Source organism: Galeopterus variegatus, unplaced genomic scaffold (assembly GCF_000696425.1).
Source record: "Galeopterus variegatus unplaced genomic scaffold, G_variegatus-3.0.2 Scaffold4695, whole genome shotgun sequence".
In the NCBI taxonomy this organism is placed as follows: domain Eukaryota; kingdom Metazoa; phylum Chordata; class Mammalia; order Dermoptera; family Cynocephalidae; genus Galeopterus; species Galeopterus variegatus.
In genome coordinates, this window is record NW_007730806.1 from 36,084 (window position 1) to 54,331 (window position 18,248).

General features: G+C 35.7%; 1 protein-coding gene and 1 pseudogene across 1 annotated transcript; both read left to right on the forward strand.

Annotated features, from left to right (window-relative positions):
* The first annotated feature begins 2,868 nt into the window (after positions 1 to 2,868).
* Positions 2,869 to 6,176, forward strand: LOC103603601 (annotated as a pseudogene).
* A 4,569-nt stretch (positions 6,177 to 10,745) lies between these two features.
* On the forward strand, positions 10,746 to 11,705 carry LOC103603602 (olfactory receptor 7C2-like). Its single transcript, XM_008588161.1, has one exon. It carries the CDS (start codon positions 10,746 to 10,748, stop codon positions 11,703 to 11,705), a length of 960 nt encoding a protein of 319 aa, XP_008586383.1.
* Positions 11,706 to 18,248: the final 6,543 nt, after the last annotated feature.

Here is an 18,248-nt window from a genome sequence, read left to right on the forward strand (position 1 = left end):
TGTGAGTTCTTTGCTTTTCTATGGTGATTTTATTTCTGTGTTTGATCATATTTTTCAAATATAAGAATTGGATTGGTCAATGGGTACCAAATGGTTACCCATAAGTTACAATTAGATAGAAGGAATAAGTTCTGATTTCTATTGCACAGTAGGATGAATATCCTTAGCAATAATGTATTATAAATTTCAAAATAACTAAAAGAGAGGTTTTTGAATGTTCTCATCATGAAGAAAAGATAAATGTTCAATTTGAGGAAAATACTAATCACCCTGATTTGATCATTACACAAGATAAACATGTGCGGAAACATCACCTTGTACCCCATAAATATGTATAATTATCATGTACCAAACATACATTTAAAGAAAAAAAATAACTAAATGTGAGATGCAAAAATAAAAATAAAAAAACACCACACACACACATGAAGAATTGGAATTTTCACCCCTTTGCTGTGTATGCTCTAGTTCTTTCATGGATTATCCAGGGAATGTATAAAAGTTTGTCATTTGTGTGGTCATATGTATTATTTGGTCATATTGTATTTTTCTCATTGCTTTTTAAATGTACAGAGTTCATCTGCAGTATTTGAGTAAATAAGTCACCTTCTATTTGTAGGTCCAACATATTTTTACATATCTGTTTTTCTTTAATGTGCCTTTGCTTTTTTTGTAATTAAATCTATTTCTGCTATTTACATTTCCTTCAGCCATCAATTGAAAAGCATTCCTCTTCTTCATTATATTAAAGATCACCTTTATATTTCATAAACATTTAATATGTGTATATTTATATGACAAATTATGTTTAGATGATCTAACTCAATTGTAGGTTATAATCTCTTATGAATAGGTCTTTGTAAATTGAATTATTAACCCATATGGAAATCATTAAAATAATGCTATTTTATATCTTTGCTTTAGTTATTGAGGCACCTTTCAATTTGGTTACTACCATTAATTTGAAATCACCCTGTTTTATTCCCCTGCCATTTTTTTAAATCTCACACCTTCTCATTGACTTAACATTTGCTTTTATATAATGCACATGTATCCATGTACATTTGTAAAAACATAAGGTGGACAGAGCAGGTGAAATCCTGGTTAGTTATATCTTGCATTATAATGATGAAGACAAAGTACACTGAAATAAATGTGAGCATGGTGCAGTGCCCCAAGGATGAGGTATATGGAAAATATTTCTTCAGCATAAAAGGATACAATTGTCATGGTCTGTGCAGGTCTTCATAGAGTAACATCAGGGAGGCTATGCATGTTGGACAAAGACCAGAAGCAGGAATAGAAGTTGCCATGGGATGTCTTCTAAAATACAAACTGTATCTGAAAACCTAAGAATACCAAAGAATAGATTTCCACACAAGAAAAGTGAGGAATGGGCAGTCTTAGATACTATGAGACCATATAAAAACCAATTGTCTAAATCAAGGCAAAGCAGGCAGACTAACAAAAAGTCTTCTACCATTTTAAATAGTAAATGCCCAAACCTGGTTGTCTTTTTATTTGTATAAAAATTGTCAAAATCAAGGCAAAATAGGCACACTAACAAAAAGTCTTCTACCATTTTAAATAGTAAATGCCCAAACCTGGTTGTCTTTTTATTTTTCCTTTCATGATATAATAGTTTATTCCCCTTCTTCATTCTTTCTATATGATTGTTTAATCTGCAAGTGTTGTGACACCAAAAAGATAGCATTACTTTTGTTTTTTAGACAAACTTACGTTATTCTCTTTCATTATTTTTTCTGGGTATGAAAGGGATATAAGGATTTTTGGATGTGGACATAACTAAGGAAGCTTTGTTTTTTTCAGTCTCTCAGAACCACCTGAGCTTGTTAGATTTTTTTTCCCCATGAGGTCTTTTTATTTCCTCTCTCTGTGTTTATGACACAGATTTTTTCTATATATTTCTTTAAATAGAGGGCAGAACATAACCATATGAAAACGGAAAGATAATTTAATAATGAAAACATGCCAGGTATTCACTTGGAAAGATAATTTAATAATTAAAACATGCCTGGTATTCACTCCTCTCTAACATGTCATTGAGGGTCAAAAGAATATGGTTAATATGTCCCCAGAAGTCTCTTTGCTTTGGGCTGACCCCCTGGTGCACTCGGGAGAGTGCGGCGCTGGGAGCGCAGCAGCACTGCCACCGCGGGTTCGGATCCTATATAGGGATGGCCTGGCTGGTGCGCTCACTGTCTGAGCGCGGTGCGGCTGGTCACAAAAAAAAAAAGTCTCTTTGCTTTATGTGTATACATGCTCTGTGTATGTGCATGCTGAGTGTGCATGTGTGTGTGCATGTGTGTGTCCTTTTAGGGGTGATGGGTGGTTTCAGAGAAAGGGGACCAAGGCTCAATGTGTTCCAGAAAGTGACTCATAATTCAGATGCAAGAACTCAAGGCAACTTGTGAAAATAAAGAGCAAATGCATTTAAATTCAAGAGTATTTTATTATTTTTTTCTGGGTATGAAAGGGATGTAAGGATTTTTGGATGTGGACATAACTAAGGAAGCTTTGTTTTTTTCAGTCTCTCAGAACCACCTGAGCTTGTTAGATTTTTTTTCCCCATGAGGTCTTTTTATTTCCTCTCTCTGTGTTTATGACACAGATTTTTTCTATATATTTCTTTAAATAGAGGGCAGAACATAACCATATGAAAACGGAAAGATAATTTAATAATGAAAACATGCCAGGTATTCACTCCTCTGTAACATGTCATTGGGGGTCAGAAGAATATGGTTAATATGTCCCCAGAAGTCTCTTTGCTTTATGTGTATACATGTTCTGTGTATGTGCGTGCTGAGTGTGCATGTGTGTGTGCATCTGTATGTCCTTTTAGGCATGATGCGTCGTTTCAGAGAAATGGGACCTGGGCTCAATGTGTTCCAGAAAGTGACTCATGATACAGATGCAAGACCTCAAGGCAACTTGTGGAAATAAAGAGCAAATGCATTTAAATTCAAGAGTACATTTTAAGCCAATCTATTACAGTGTAAATACAACATCTGGAGAGAGGGACTTCGTGTGTCTTTAAGTTTCGGCAGCAATGAGGGTACCTCCTTCTTCAACATTCTGTGACACCATCTCCCATCACTCTCTTCTTGCTCATTCTCCAGCCAACCTGACTTCCTTTTGAGCCACAGACATCTAAAAAACTCAAATTTCTGTGGATGTTTTCCCTGGACATTCCTCCTGCTGGGCACACACATTCCCAAATATCCTTGTGGCTCCTGTCTAGTCTTCCTTGAGGTCTTTGTTCAGATGTGACCTTGTCAGCCCACCTTCCCTGAATGCACAGTAAAAAGATAACACAGCCCATCCACTCTTTCCTTTTTACCTTCTTTCTTTTACTTCACAGCACTTATGACCATCTGAATAGTGTATGATACTTTTAATTTGCTTGAATTTTTCTACATAATTTACTGTAGAAATGTTTCTTTTTCGATACTGTTCAATTATAGTTTAGACTTTTGTTATTAAAATTTTTGAATACATGACCTCTTGAGAAAAGGGTAAACATGGGACTGGAATTCATAATCAGACATGGGATGAGGAATCACTTAAAGGGGACCAGATGGTTACAAAAATACAGGAATACTGTCATAGCTGTAGAATATAAATAATACCACTTCTGATAGGTTACTAAGGCATGTTTGTTTCAAGTTCTTTTTCTCTCTATCTCTTTATTCTTTTGTTTTTTCGGGGATTTTTGTTTCTTTGTTTTTTCCTTTGGCAGTACCCTTCACAACATGAAACCAGAGAATTATACACAAATTTCTTATGAGATTTTTAGAGGAACCAGAATTACAACCCTTCCTCTTTGGGCTGTTCCTGTCCATGAACCTGGTCACCTTGTTTGGAAACCTGCTCGTCATCCTGACCACCACCTCAGACTCCCACTTCCACACACCCATGTACTTCTTCCCCACCAAGCTGTCCTTTCTGGACAACTGTTTCATCTCCACCACCATCCCAAAGATGCTGGTGAACATACAGACACAGAACAAAGTCATAACCTACGAAGGCTGCATCACCCAGATGTACTTTTTCATAAACTTTGCAGGATTTGACGGAGTCCTCCTGACCATGTGGCCATCTGTCACCCCCTTCAGTACACAGTCATCATGAATCCTCAGCTCTGTGGATGGCTGGTTCTGGTGTCCTGGATCATAAGTGTCCCACATTCCTTGTTACATAGTTTAATGGTGTCACAGCTGTCCTTCTGTACACAAATGGAAATCCCCCACTTATTCTGTGAACTTAAACAGGTGGTCCATCTTGTGTGTTATGACTAGTTTCTTAATGACCTGGTGATGTATTTTGCATCAGCACAGCTGAGTGTGGGATTCCTCGCTGGTATAGTTTACTCATCCTCTAAGACAGTTTCCTCCATATATAGAATTCCATCAGCTCAGGGGAAGTATAAAGCATTTTCCACCTGTGCTTCTGGCCTCTCAGTTGTCTCCTTATTTTACTGCACAAGCCTCGGTGTGTACCTTAGCTCTGCTGCTTCACACAACTCACAGTTGAGTTCAACAATCTCAGTGATGTACACTGTGGTCACTCCCATGCTGAACCCCTTCATCTACAGTCTGAGGAACAAAGACATAAAAAGGACACTGAAGGATATTTGGGGACATAAACTAGGAAACAGGCAGTTATCTGATTACAGGGTTTATATCCTCAGATCCAGAAATTGTTATTGTTTAATCAGATCATGGACATATAACTTGCTCCTTTTATTATATCCAGTACTTTCAATTTCTTTGATTTTGAATGCTTTGTAAATTGTAAGCAATTTTCCACTATTAAGCATTCTTCTCTGTCAAATATATATTTTCCCTTCATTGTTTTTCTGCTCTCCCAAAGTAATTCCCATCGTTGGATCAGAAACCATTTGGAGATTACCATATGTCTCATATAGTGATAAAGTTACACTAGTTTATGGAATAAACTATGCTTATCAACTAAGGCCATTTATAAAATCCTATTGTGTAAGAATTTCTGACACCACAGCTTCTCCCTTTTGTGTCTATCATTCATTTCTCTATCACAACCTTATATTCTCTTTCTGTTAATGCAGACAACCTTTTTTTTTTTTTTTTTTTTTTTTATCCTTTTTGTGACCGGCTGCACCGCGCTCAGACAGTGAGTGCACCAGCCATCCCTATATAGGATCTGAACCTGCGGCAGGAGCGCTACCATGCTCCCAGCGCCACACTCTCCCGAGTGCACCATGGGCTCGACCCAATGCAGACAATCTTAGACACATTAGTAGATATTTTATTGTATCAAATCAAGGACAATGAGTGGTTAATAGCTGGTTATGGGATTTCATGCTTCTATTAGGATCCTGTTCTCTTGTTGAGCTCAGTGTCCACAGTTCTTATTCTATTTTCTGGCACAGAGTATTTCAGGCACACTGTCACTTCCCTGATATTCTACAGGCCAAAGCAACTAAAAAATTCTAAGTCTACCCCAGATTCCAAGGTGGAAAAACAGACTCTACTTCTCATCATGAGGAGATTCACAGTCACTTAGCAAAAACATGGATACATTGCACCTTCAATAGTAGGAATAGAAGTTGTGGCAAAGTCATTGGAATAGTTTTGTTTGGAGTATGTGTGGTCCCGTTTCACAACTGCAAGTTAAGGTGCTTGGGACTCAAAGTGTCTCCAAAAATGTTCCTGTTCATGCCTTTGATAGACCAAACAAGCAAAAGCCTACCTCAAATATTTAGAAAATGCTCACAGAGGAGGACAATGGAAAATGTAGGTCAGATCCAGGTAAAAAATACCATGAGCAAAAAGGCCTGGGGAAAAGGATACACACATCTGGTTTCCAAGATGTTTCCAAGGATACAAAACTAGCAGAACATAACTTTCTTTCCATTTTGGCTGCCTCACTCATGGGAACCAAACTGCTCAAAGAGAAATTAATTTAATGAGCATTTTGAGACTTCTACCTCTGAGGCCTTTGAAAAAGTAAACAAGCTCCTGATTCCTCTTCCCTGCAACTCTACTGTCACAGGAAGGAGGGAGGTCAACTGGAACCTTCCAGAGGACTTATGCCTCATGCCACCTCCATCACCAAAGGAAGAAATGACCCAGGGAACTCAAGGTTCTGCAACACCATTAGAGCACCTTGTGTGAGAAACAGGTGTGGAGACAGGCAGCGCTCTCACAGGAGGAACTTGTCTGGCAAAAATGGTGATAATGTGTTCATGAGAGTCCATCCACTCAAAGCACTTTATGCAACCTATTCTTGTATCTCTCCCAATTTCTCTTCCCCTCAGCTTCCTCTCATCTTGCTTCCACTCTCTTCTGGAACACAATTCTGAGGATCTCTTACCTTCCCAATAAAAATGGACTTTCTCTTAGCCTGCAGCATCTCTCAAAAGTTTATACCCAATCATCTCAGTCATTTTCTGTAGTCATCACAAGTACTTCCATTTTTCCTATCAGGGATGCTCTTGTATTCTTTTATCTGCAATATCTTACTCATTCATTCATTCACTTATAAAACATTTTCTGAGGTTCCATGTAGTAAAAGCTTGCCAGCCCATTTCATATATCTTCTGACATTACCTTACTGAAAGTTTCTGTGTCTCTGTTTTCACATTTGTATAATGGGGATATTAGTGTTATCCGGTCCATAGAATTAATGTTAAGATGACATTGGAGGAGATCACGTGTGTGATGTATTTTAATAGCCTCTAATAGCTAGTGGACACCTATTCATTTTATTTATTATCACTGCATTGCTATAAACACATTTTTATTTGTTAAACCAAAAAAAAGTGATAATGACAATATAAGCTAAGATATAAAGCATAGCACAAGTGCTTGTCATACAAAGTTCCAACATAAATTTTACTTATTATTACTCTCATTTGTTGACTGCTTACAAGTTTCCAGCCCCTGTTCCTGGAGTTTTATATTTTTATTAATATTTGAGATGATCAAGGTCTATTTTCTAAGAACTTCAACTGTACATAGGAATGTTATCCTTTTTCACGTGTGCCTACATTTTGTTCATTATATTTTTGCTTAATTTATGCTTATAGAAAAGTTACAAAGTGAGGACAGAGCTCCCATAGTGATGAAAATGTTTGGAACTAGAGAGATGCAATTGTTGCAAAACGTTCTGAATGTACTACATGCCACTGAATGCCACATTAGAATGGCTACTTTTTTTCTGTATTTGTTTTGGATCAACAACTTACTAAAATGCTCAGACACAGTAGGTTTCCGGCCACCAATTCACTACCTGCAGCCATCATCTGAACACAGTGATATGTTGCCTCTTCAACACTTAGCTTTCATTTGTTTTTCTCTTTGTATTTCATTGATTAGAACTTCCAGGGCACTAATAAACAATTATTGATCATAAACTTACTTTTCTTCTTTAATACTTAAAGGGGAATTCTGCTATTGCTCCTGGCACAGGGGTCTAAAGTGCATTTCTGGAGGTAAGTTTTGCTGTTAGTTTAATTTTTTCCTTGTTGATTGATGTGTTATCCTCCATCCTGAATGAACTTTGCACACACATTTTCTAAGAAATAAGTTTGGTTTTCATGATATTAATGCCTTGAGCATGAAGGTGTAAGTAATATCATCTACGGAACCTGAGCGCTTATCTCTGTGTCCACTTTCGTCATTCTTATATCTCGGTATTTCTGTTCTTTCTCTCTTTTGTTATCCCTTCCCTTACACTTCTGTCTTTTTTGATCTATTCATTAGTTAATGCTAAAAATTAGCTCTGAAATTGATTTTTCAGTTCTAGAGTCTTTCTTTTTTTTAGTGCATTTATCTTTTTTCTTCATCTGCTTTTATCTTTGCCTGCTAAGTTCTACTTTAACAAGGTTTCTTTTCTAAAATGTTATTGTCGATGCTTTCAAATTTTGAAATTTTTATTTCTTGAGAACAGACTACATAGTTATTCACTTGAAATTATTGAAAAATATACCAGAAAATGAATCTAAAAATCAACGTTTATATTACCACTCAAGGATGAACACTGTTCAGATTCTGGTGTATCTTGTTGAAGATAATTATTCCTGTGCAAATATGTGTGTAATTAGAAAAGATCTATATGCTAACTTATTTTCTCCAGCCCACAGAAGGAGACCAAGGACCTTTTAATAGGAGAATCTGAAATGTTATTTCTCTTTCCTCATGGTAGAATTTTGCATTTTTAAACTAAAAGAAAAAATGAGATAATAATTCCCTCATTGAAAAAGGGTATCTTCATTTTAATTTTTATTTCTTTGATTAATACTAAGAATGGAAAATTTTTTAAACACTTTTTCCATTTCTTCATAGGGATCTTTGATATTTTTATGCGTTTTTCCCAGCAATGCATTAATCTCTCTATGATTTATTCTTAAGATTTTAGAGATTAAAGTTATTAACCATTATCACATAACTAGATTATTGTTACATTCTAATTTACTGCATGAAACTTTTTTAACTCAAAAGTTTAGTTTATGGTTCCATTATTTATCTATTCTGTTATTTCCATCAAAGACTTTTAATTTCAAAGAAAAACTTTTAATTTCAAAGGTTATATATATATCAATGCATAAATTTATATCTACATATTTATTTAAATTTCCTTTAGACATCTTATGTAGTCCCTTCTTCTATACTTAATGTTATAATTTATTTTTAGGTATGGAGGTAAGATTTAACATTATTTTTTCTATATAGTCATTGAACATTTATTCATACCATCTTTAAATTCCTCCAATGTGTCCAGAAATAAATAATACAAATTAACATAATAAAAAATTATATATTTTAGTCATGATGAGCATAATATTAAATTACAAAACTGTAGGGTTATTCCCTTGAGGGGGGAAAAAGAAAAATAAGAATTCCAGCTCATTATAAATTGGAACGGGGTTTTGAAATTTCAGCCCAATGCAGTAAGACATAGAAGATAAATAAATGTTATTAATTAATATTATACTGCCAAAGTAGATGAATACTAAATTGTGAAATTAATAAGACACACCAGAAAAGTAACAGTTCACCTCATCAATAGATAAAAAACAAAAGCTTTCCTTATATAATAGCAATAACAGAGAAAAAGTGGGGAGATATCATTTGGAAAAACATTAAACCTAAAATACACTAAGTTCTGTTAACAAGAAATGAGTATAATAGACATTTCTAAGAAACTGCAGAAATGTTTACTCATATAGGATTGAAATATCTTCAGAGAAATTCCTGCTACTTGACTAGGAATCTGAACATAATAAAGATGTCCAGTTTTTTCCAAATTAGTTTATAATTTTAATAGAATCTCCAGTAATATTATAATGCTATCTTTCTTGTAACAAGTATACATGATTCTATAGTTCCCTGGGAGAATAAAGGGAAAAAGGAATAATTTTATGAAAGGCAAAATTAATATTAGATGAATTTCTCCACTCAACTTTTAAGCATATTATGAAAATAGATAAATATATAAAACAAAAACTTTGACAGCCTACTTAACAATTATGACACAGATGATGAATTACAAGAATATGAATAAGGAAATATTTTAACTTTTAACAACTGAGAAAGGTCATTTATAGATTATCCTAAAAGAAAAAATATAAAATTAAAATTAATCCTAACATTTTTTATTAAAAATCTTAGAAAGAAAGTAAATGTCTAGAAATGTGCAACTTTTAAATAGCCATTTCCATTGGGTGGAATATTTTGATCCGATGAGAATCAGATGATGAAAAATGTACATAACATTCACTGCTACATGTAAAACTCTAGGATACTACACCATCAAATTTCATGTTTTTTTGAAGGTATATAAAGAATTGGTAATAAAATTGAAATGGAAACAGTGATTCATAATAACAGTGGTTATTAATCATTTTTAGCAGAAGAAGCACCCAAGGTCCAGAGTATTTAACAAGTACACATCACAGAGAGGCAGCACAATGACAAAAAGAGCCTTCCACTGATTGAAAATCTGCCTAGATGTAGGAAATTTTCCTTCCACCATGGATTCAGCGTAATAACTTCGTATAGCATACATTATACGAAGTTATACGATCGTAATAAAATTGAAATGGAAACAGTGATTCATAATAACAGTGGTTATTAATCATTTTTAGCAGAAGAAGCACCCAAGGTCCAGAGTATTTAACAAGTACACATCACAGAGAGGCAGCACAATGACAAAAAGAGCCTTCCACTGATTGAAAATCTGCCTAGATTTAGGAAATCTTCCTTCCACCATGGATTAAGCAGAAAGGGCAAGAGCAGCCCCCAGGGATGCTGGGGAAGGGAGCGCTGCTTAGGAATGTGGGAACTGCAATGGTGGTGTTCAAACTGTGCGTGCATCAGAATTCCCGAGAGGGCTTGTTAAATCACAAAGTCCCAGCTGTACACACCAGGGCCTTACGACACACATTTCTAACAACTTCCCAGGTGATGTGATGTTACTGTTCCAGGGACTAAAATTTGAGACCACTGACCTAGAGACAATCTTTCCAACAATTTGAGACCACTGTCCTAGAGACAATCTTAACAGGTAGTGATAGTAGCCACAACTTGTCCACAATAGAATCCAATGGTTAGCCAAAACGAATGACTTCTTGAGTCACCCGGGTTTAAATAAAGGCTATTGCTCTCATTCTAGAGAATGTTTATTTAGAATGAACTTTGTCTTGCCTTTTCCCCCTTCCTCTGAGCAAACACAGCAGCCCCATGGAAGAAGGAAACCAAACAGGAGAGAAGAACTTTCTCCTCCTGGGATTCACGGGGAACTCTGACCAGCAGTCCCTCTTCTTTGTGCTGTTCCTCTCCATGTACCTGGTCACAGTGCTTGGGAACCTGCTCATCATCCTGGCCAGCATCTCAGACTCCCACCTCCACACCCCCATGTATTTCTTCCTCTCCAACCTGTCCTTTGTAGACATCTGTTTCACCTCCACAACCATCCCAAAGATGCTGGTGAATATGCTGATGCAGAGCAAAGATATCAGCTTTGCAGGCTGCCTCAGCCAGATATTTTTTTTCATTGTATTTGGATGCCTGGACAGTTTTCTCCTGACAGTGATGGCCTACGACCGGTTTGTGGCCATCTGTCACCCTCTGCACTACATGGTCATCATGAACCCCCGGCTCTGTGCATGTTTGATTCTGGGGTCCTGGATCATGAGTGTCTTGGGCTCCCTGCTGGAGACCTTGACTGCTTTGAGGTTGTCCTTCTGCACAAGCATGGAAATTGCAAACTTTTTTTGTGATCTTCCCGAAGTGCTGAAGCTCGCCTGTTGTGAAACTCTCATCAATAACATAGTGGTTTATTTTGTTACCATTGTCCTAGGTGTTTTCCCTCTGTCTGGGATCCTCTTCTCTTACTCTCAGATTTTCCTCTCCATCCTGAGAATTTCATCATCCAATGGCAAGTGCAAAGCCTTCTCCACCTGTGGGTCTCACCTTTCGGTGGTCTCCTTGTTCTATGGCACAGGTCTTGGGGTCTACCTCAGTTCTGCAGCCTCACTGTCCTCTAGTGCAAGTCTGATGTCCTCGGTGATGTACACCATGGTCACCCCCATGCTGAACCCCTTCATCTACAGTCTGAGGAACAGGGACATGAAAGGGGCTCTGAGGAGACTCCTCAGCAAAGCTCTTAATGAAGGGCCATTGCAGGACTCTCGTGAATAACATTATGCACAATACCGAGGACCTGAAAGCCTGGCCTCCTCCTTCCAATATTTTGAATAATTTGCAAAGCAATTTTTTCGTGGCCTTTTCCTTTGGGTTATTACCTACTTTAGCTATTGTTTATAATGTTATATATTGGATCACACTTTTCACTTTCTAACCAGTACTTTAAAGTTTTTATAAATAAAACCTGCCATTTTCTCTATTATCTTCAGTAATAATTTTTTTTTGTTTGTTAATAAATCAAATCATACATGTTTAAAATAAATCCTAAGAAATGACAGGATGTGTAACTTTCTTGGAAATGTTTCCCTGGAAACTCACTTACAAAGATGTTTTCTGATGTAATGTGAATAAAATTAACTCAAAGATTTCCTTTCTTTTCATTCAATCCACTTTTATTTCAGACACAGTGACTTTACTGATTTGTTTTTTACTTTTGGATATTGAAATTTCAGAACTTTATCTCATATATCTTTGCACCCATGATGCCTAGTACAGTTTTGGTCAGGAGTATATGTTCAGTGAATATTTCTCAAGTACAGTGAAAAATAGACAGATGGTTGGTTAAATATGACTCTGGATGATAAAAAATGCTGATTAGATCATTATAAAATGCATGCATGTATTGTAACAACAATCTGTTGCCAAAAAAAATGTATAATAAAAACATAAATTCAAAATTTTCAAAAATGTCACAGCTGGGAAAAAATTCCAAAAATATTGATATTAATAATAACAACACTCAGTATATGCCAGTACTGTTTAAGTATTTTGTAGAAATTTGTGTTCACTATATATTACCCATCTCAGGTCTTGTTTGTTTGTTTTTTAATTCATATTATTTTTTATTTTTCATTATACATTGCAGTTGATTTTAATGGCCCTTTACCAATTCCATCCTTTCCTCCCTCTCTCTCCCCCTTTTCCCAACCCCATCAACATCATATCTGTTCTCTTCACTTAACAAGTTCAAGTAATTTCTGTGATTGTTCTTTTTTCTACTTATTTGTTTGTTTATTTATTTATAGTAGCACAACCTGACTAATATGGTGACTATAGTTAACAACAACATAATGAATTTTTCTTTCAAAAATTTTTAATTCACACATTGTAATTATACATATTTATGTGGTACAATTTTGATCCAGATAGATGTTGTATAATAACTGGGTCTGGGTAATTAGTATCCACAACCAACTGAATGGGCTCAGACATCCAGGCACCTGCACAATCACAGACACAGAGGCAGCTGCTGGCATCCACCAGAACTACTAAGTCTACCCAGAATTACTGAGTCTACCCTGCAAAACTGAGTCTATCCAAAACTGCTGATACTATTCAGCCTACCTGGAACCAAAATTAAAACACCCCACTGAACAAGAAATGTGTAACAAATCTGTAGGATGAAGTCTTTCTCCCCCAAAATGACCCCGGAATAATAGAAGAAACAACAGTTCCACTGGATGACTAGACATTAACATAAGTATAATAGAAATATGAATAAATAAGAAAATATGGCACCACCAAAAGAATACTGTAACTCTCAAATATCAGGCCTAATACAAGAGAAAACACTTGAAATGTCTAAAAAGAAAATCCAACCAAAAATCATTAAGAAACTTAGTGAGACCAAGGAACACTCAGTTAGATGATACAATGAAATGAGAAAAACAATCCAGGACATCATGGAGGAGATTTACAATGGAATAAATAACATTAAAAAGAACATAACAGAACTTCTGAAACTGAAAGACTCATTTAGTGAAATAGAAACCAACTGAGAGTGTAAGCAGCAGTCTAGAGCAAGAAGAAGAAAGAATTTCTGATCTGGAACTCAGTTTTTTTGAAGTAAATCAAGGGGGGAAAAAGAAAGAAAAAGGAAAAAGAATTTGAAATAATGAAGAATTTCTAAAACCCCTAGCAGACAAACTAAAGCACAGAAACAGCTGAACCACAGTTGTTTCAGAAGAAAAGGAGAAAGTAAAATGTACTGAAATACATTCATTGAAACAATAGTGAAAAACTTCCCTGGTGTTTGTAGAGATACAAACTTACAGATCAAAGATGCTGAAAAATACCCAGACATATTTCAAAAATATCCTCTCTTGAACACATGAGGGTAAAACTGTCAAAGACAATGAGGAAGAGACAATCCTAAAAATAGCAAGAGAAAAACATCAAGTCACGTATTAGGGAGTCCCCATCAGTAAAACAGAAGACTTCTCTGCGGCAACCGTACAGGCCAGAGGAGAATGGAAGGATATATTCGAATGACTAAAAGAACAAAAAAATGCCAAGGAAGAATACTATACCCAGTAACACTATCCATCAGAAGTGAAGGGGGAAGGGTGTACTGCAAACAAACAACTGCAGGAGTCTGTCACCACACAACCACCCCTACAAGAAATTCTGAAGGGAGTCCTGCATCTGGAAGCCAAAAAGTGATAATCATTGCTGGAGGAAAATGAAGAACACATGTTAAAAATGGAGGCACTCTTTCTCTCCAGGATTTAGACTGTGTCCACAGAAATGCAAATAGACTGGGTCAGCAAGAACTGGCAAGCCTTACCTGCAAACCAGACTTCCTATTGAGTAGCCTAGGAGATGGGGAGGGATGGGAGGGAATCACAGCTGGCTAAAACACATATAATACATGCCTGTAGATAATAAAGTTGCTTGTGCATGCACTAGATCCCAGAACTTTGTTTCTGGTTTCTGGTTGCCCACCTCTGTAGGCAGCAGCCCCTAGCTCAAGGCATGACCTGAGCAACTCACCTCGCTGCACTCTCTTGGCAGAGCGATGTATGGTCCTGCTCCCTGGGGGATTCCTGAGAAAGACTACATCCCCAGGACCAGGAGAAACATGCACACTATGGTGAATACACAGGAAAGAACAAAACCCACTGGTAGAACAAAAATTCAAATGAGAGAGATAAATGACATCTAAGTCAAACACTAAAAGGGGAAGAATGGAATATCAGATATATAAAACATCCAAAGGAATATTGATAAATTGCCAGGAGTAAAACAATATCTTTCAATAAAAACCTTAAATGTAAAAAGATTAAATTCCCTACAAAAAGGACACAGATTGACTGGATTGAAAAGCTAGACCCTAGTAAATGCTATCTACAAGGGATTCACCTTACCAGTAAAGACACGCAAAAACTAATAATGAAGGGATAGAGACAGATAGACCATGCAGATAGAAACCAAAAATGAGCAAGGGTAGTTATTCTTATATAGGGTAAAAAGGCATTAAAACAAAAACCATAAAAAGAGACAAAGAAGGTCATTATGTAGTGATAACAGGATCTATCAGGCAAGAAGACATAGTAATCATAAATATACACCCACCCAACACTGGATCACCAAGAATAGAAAACAAACACTACCAGACCTAAAGAAAGAGACCCCAAGATGATAATAGTTGGAAACCTGAACATACCATTTTCAAACTTGGAGAGATCATCTAGGCATAGAGAAACACAGGATTCATACTATACTTTTCTAAGACCAATTTGGACTTGGCAGACATCTACGGAATATTTCTTTGAACAACTACAAAATAAGCATTTTTCTCCTCAGCACATGGAATGTTCTTCAGGATAGATGACATGTTAGGTTCCAAATGAAGTCTCAATAAATTTTTAGTATATTTTTAGATCACAGTGGATTAAATTTACAAATTAACAAATAAATCTCTAGAAACCATACAAATACATGTAAACAAAACAATATGCTCCTGAACAACCTATGGGCACAAGAAGAAATTAAAGAGAAAATCAAAAAATGACATGAAACTTATGTACATAAAGACACATCATACCAAAAGATATGCAAAACACCCAAATAACTCCTGAGGGAAGTTTGCTGCAATAAATGCTTACATCAAAACAATAAAAAGATTTCAAATAAAAAACCTAACACTACTCCTGAAAGAACTAGAAAAAAAAGAACAATCCAATCCCAAACTTAGTAGAAGGAAAGAAATAATTAAGACTAGGGCAGAACTAAATGAAAGAGACCCCAAAGTGATACATGAGGTCAATGAAACAGAGAGTTGTTTTGAGAACAGGGAAACTAAATACACAAAGATTAGTTAAGCTACCTAAAATACACAAAGATTAGTTAAGCTACCTAAAAAAAGAAGAGATAAGACCCAAATAACAAAAATTAGAAATGAAAGAGGAGACATTACAACCCAAACCACAGAAATACAAAGAGTCACTAGAGACTATAACAAATGGTTGCACACCAAGAAATTTTAAAACGTGAAGGAAATGGATAAATTTCTGACCACAGACTGCCAAGGCTGAAACAATGAGAAATAGAAAACCTAAAAAGACCAATCACAACCAATGAAATTGAAGCAGTAATCAGCAGTCTCCCTACAAAGAAAAGTACAGGACCGGATAGATTTACTGCTGAATTCTACCAAAATTTTAAGAGAAATTGACACAATTCTCTTAAAACTATTCCAAAAAATTGAAACAGAGGCCACCTTCCAAACTCTTTCTTTTAGGCCAGCATCATCATGATACCAAAACCAGACAAAGATACAACAAAAATAGAAAAGAAAAGGCCAATATCTCTGATGAGCATAGAAGTAAAAATCCACAACCAAATATTATCAAACAGAATATAGAAACACACACAAAAAATTATACACCATGATCAAGTGGGCTTCATCCAGGGTGGCAGGGATGGTTCAACATATGCAAATCAATAAATGTGACACACCACATCAACAAAATAAAAATAAAAATCATACAGTTATCTCAATAAACAGAAAAAGCATTCAAAAAAATTCAACATCCCTTCATGATAAAAGGTTTCAGGTAATTAGGTTTTGAAGGAGAGTATCTCAACACAATAAAAGGCATATATGACGAACCTACCTCTAGTGTCATCCTGAATGGGAGAAAGCTGAAAGCTTTTTCTTCAAGAACAGGAGGAATAAGACAAAGATACCAATTCTCACCACTCCTATTTAACGAAGTAGTGAAAGGACTAGCCAGAGCAATCAGGAGATAAAAAGAAATAAAGAGCATCTGTATTAAAAATCAGAAGTCACACTGTCCCTATTTGCAGATGACATGATCCTATACATAGAAAAAACCTAAAGAATCTACCAAAAAACTTTTAGAGCAGATTCATGATTTCAGTAAAGTAGAAGCATGCAAAATCAACATGCAAAAATTAGTAGCATTTTTGTACTCAAATAACGAACTAGCAGAAAAAGAAATCAAGAATGCAAAACCATTTACAATAGCCATGAAAAAATTAAAATACTTAAGAATCAATTTATCCAAGGAGAAAGATCTCTACAATGAGAACTACAAATGACTGCTGAAAGAAATTACAGAGGACACAAAAAGATGGAAAGATGTTCCATGCTCTTGGACTAGAAGAATTAACATTGTGAAAATGTCCATACCACCCAAAGAGATCTACACATTCAATGCAATCCCTGTCAAAATACCAATAACTTTCTTCACAGAAATAGAACAAATAACCCTAACATTCATATGGAACAGCAAAAGACCCCAAAGAACTAAAGCAGTTCTGAGCTAACATAAAAATAAACTAAAGTAAAGCTGTAGGCTTTATTAATGAATATTTTTGTTGCCTGTGAACATCAATTGGCTATAATCATGTGGGTTAATGTCTGGGTTCTCTATTCTGTTCCACTGGTCCAAGTATCAATTTTTACACTAGTACCATGTTGTGTGCTTTCTATAGCTTCACAGTATAATTTTTAAATTTTTTTCATAGTATTTTCTATTCATTATGAATATTCATGAGATACAAAGCTGATGTCTCTATTAATTAATTTATTTATTTATTTGCTCAGGATTGCTTTGGCTCTTTGGAGTCTTTTGTTGTTTCATATGAATGTTAGGGTTATTTCTTATATTTCCTTGAAGTACATCATTGGTATTTTGATGTGGATTGCATTGAATGTGTAGATTGCTTTGTGTAGTATGGGAGTTTTTGCAATATTCATGCTTCTAATGCAGGAGCATGGAATGTTTAAACAGCTGAACTTCCTAATTTAACAATGGCAAAAGACCAGTCTCTTCATTAAATTGTGTCTGGAAAACTGAGTATATACATACAGAGGAATAAAATTAGAAACTTATCTCAACCCACATATAAAAGTCAACTCAAAATTGATTCCAGACTTAAATGCAAGAGCAGAATCTATGGAATTACTACAAGAAAACATTGGGGGGAATCTCTGTGACATTGATCTGGGCAATGATGTTTTTTTCGATGTGACCTCAAAAGCACAGGCAACAAAAGAAAAAATGGACAACTAGGATTAAAACAAACTAAAAAACTACTGTACAACAAAGGAAATAATCACAGAATGAAGAGATAACATAAAGAATGGGAGAAAATATTTGCAAACTCTATATCTGATAAGGAGTTTCTCAGTCTGAGACTTTGGAAGATTTTTGTCTCAGAGTTGTGATAAGGCATTAGGAGGTTAGATCTCTGAAAGGCAGGTAAGTTCATGAAGAAGGAGTAAAA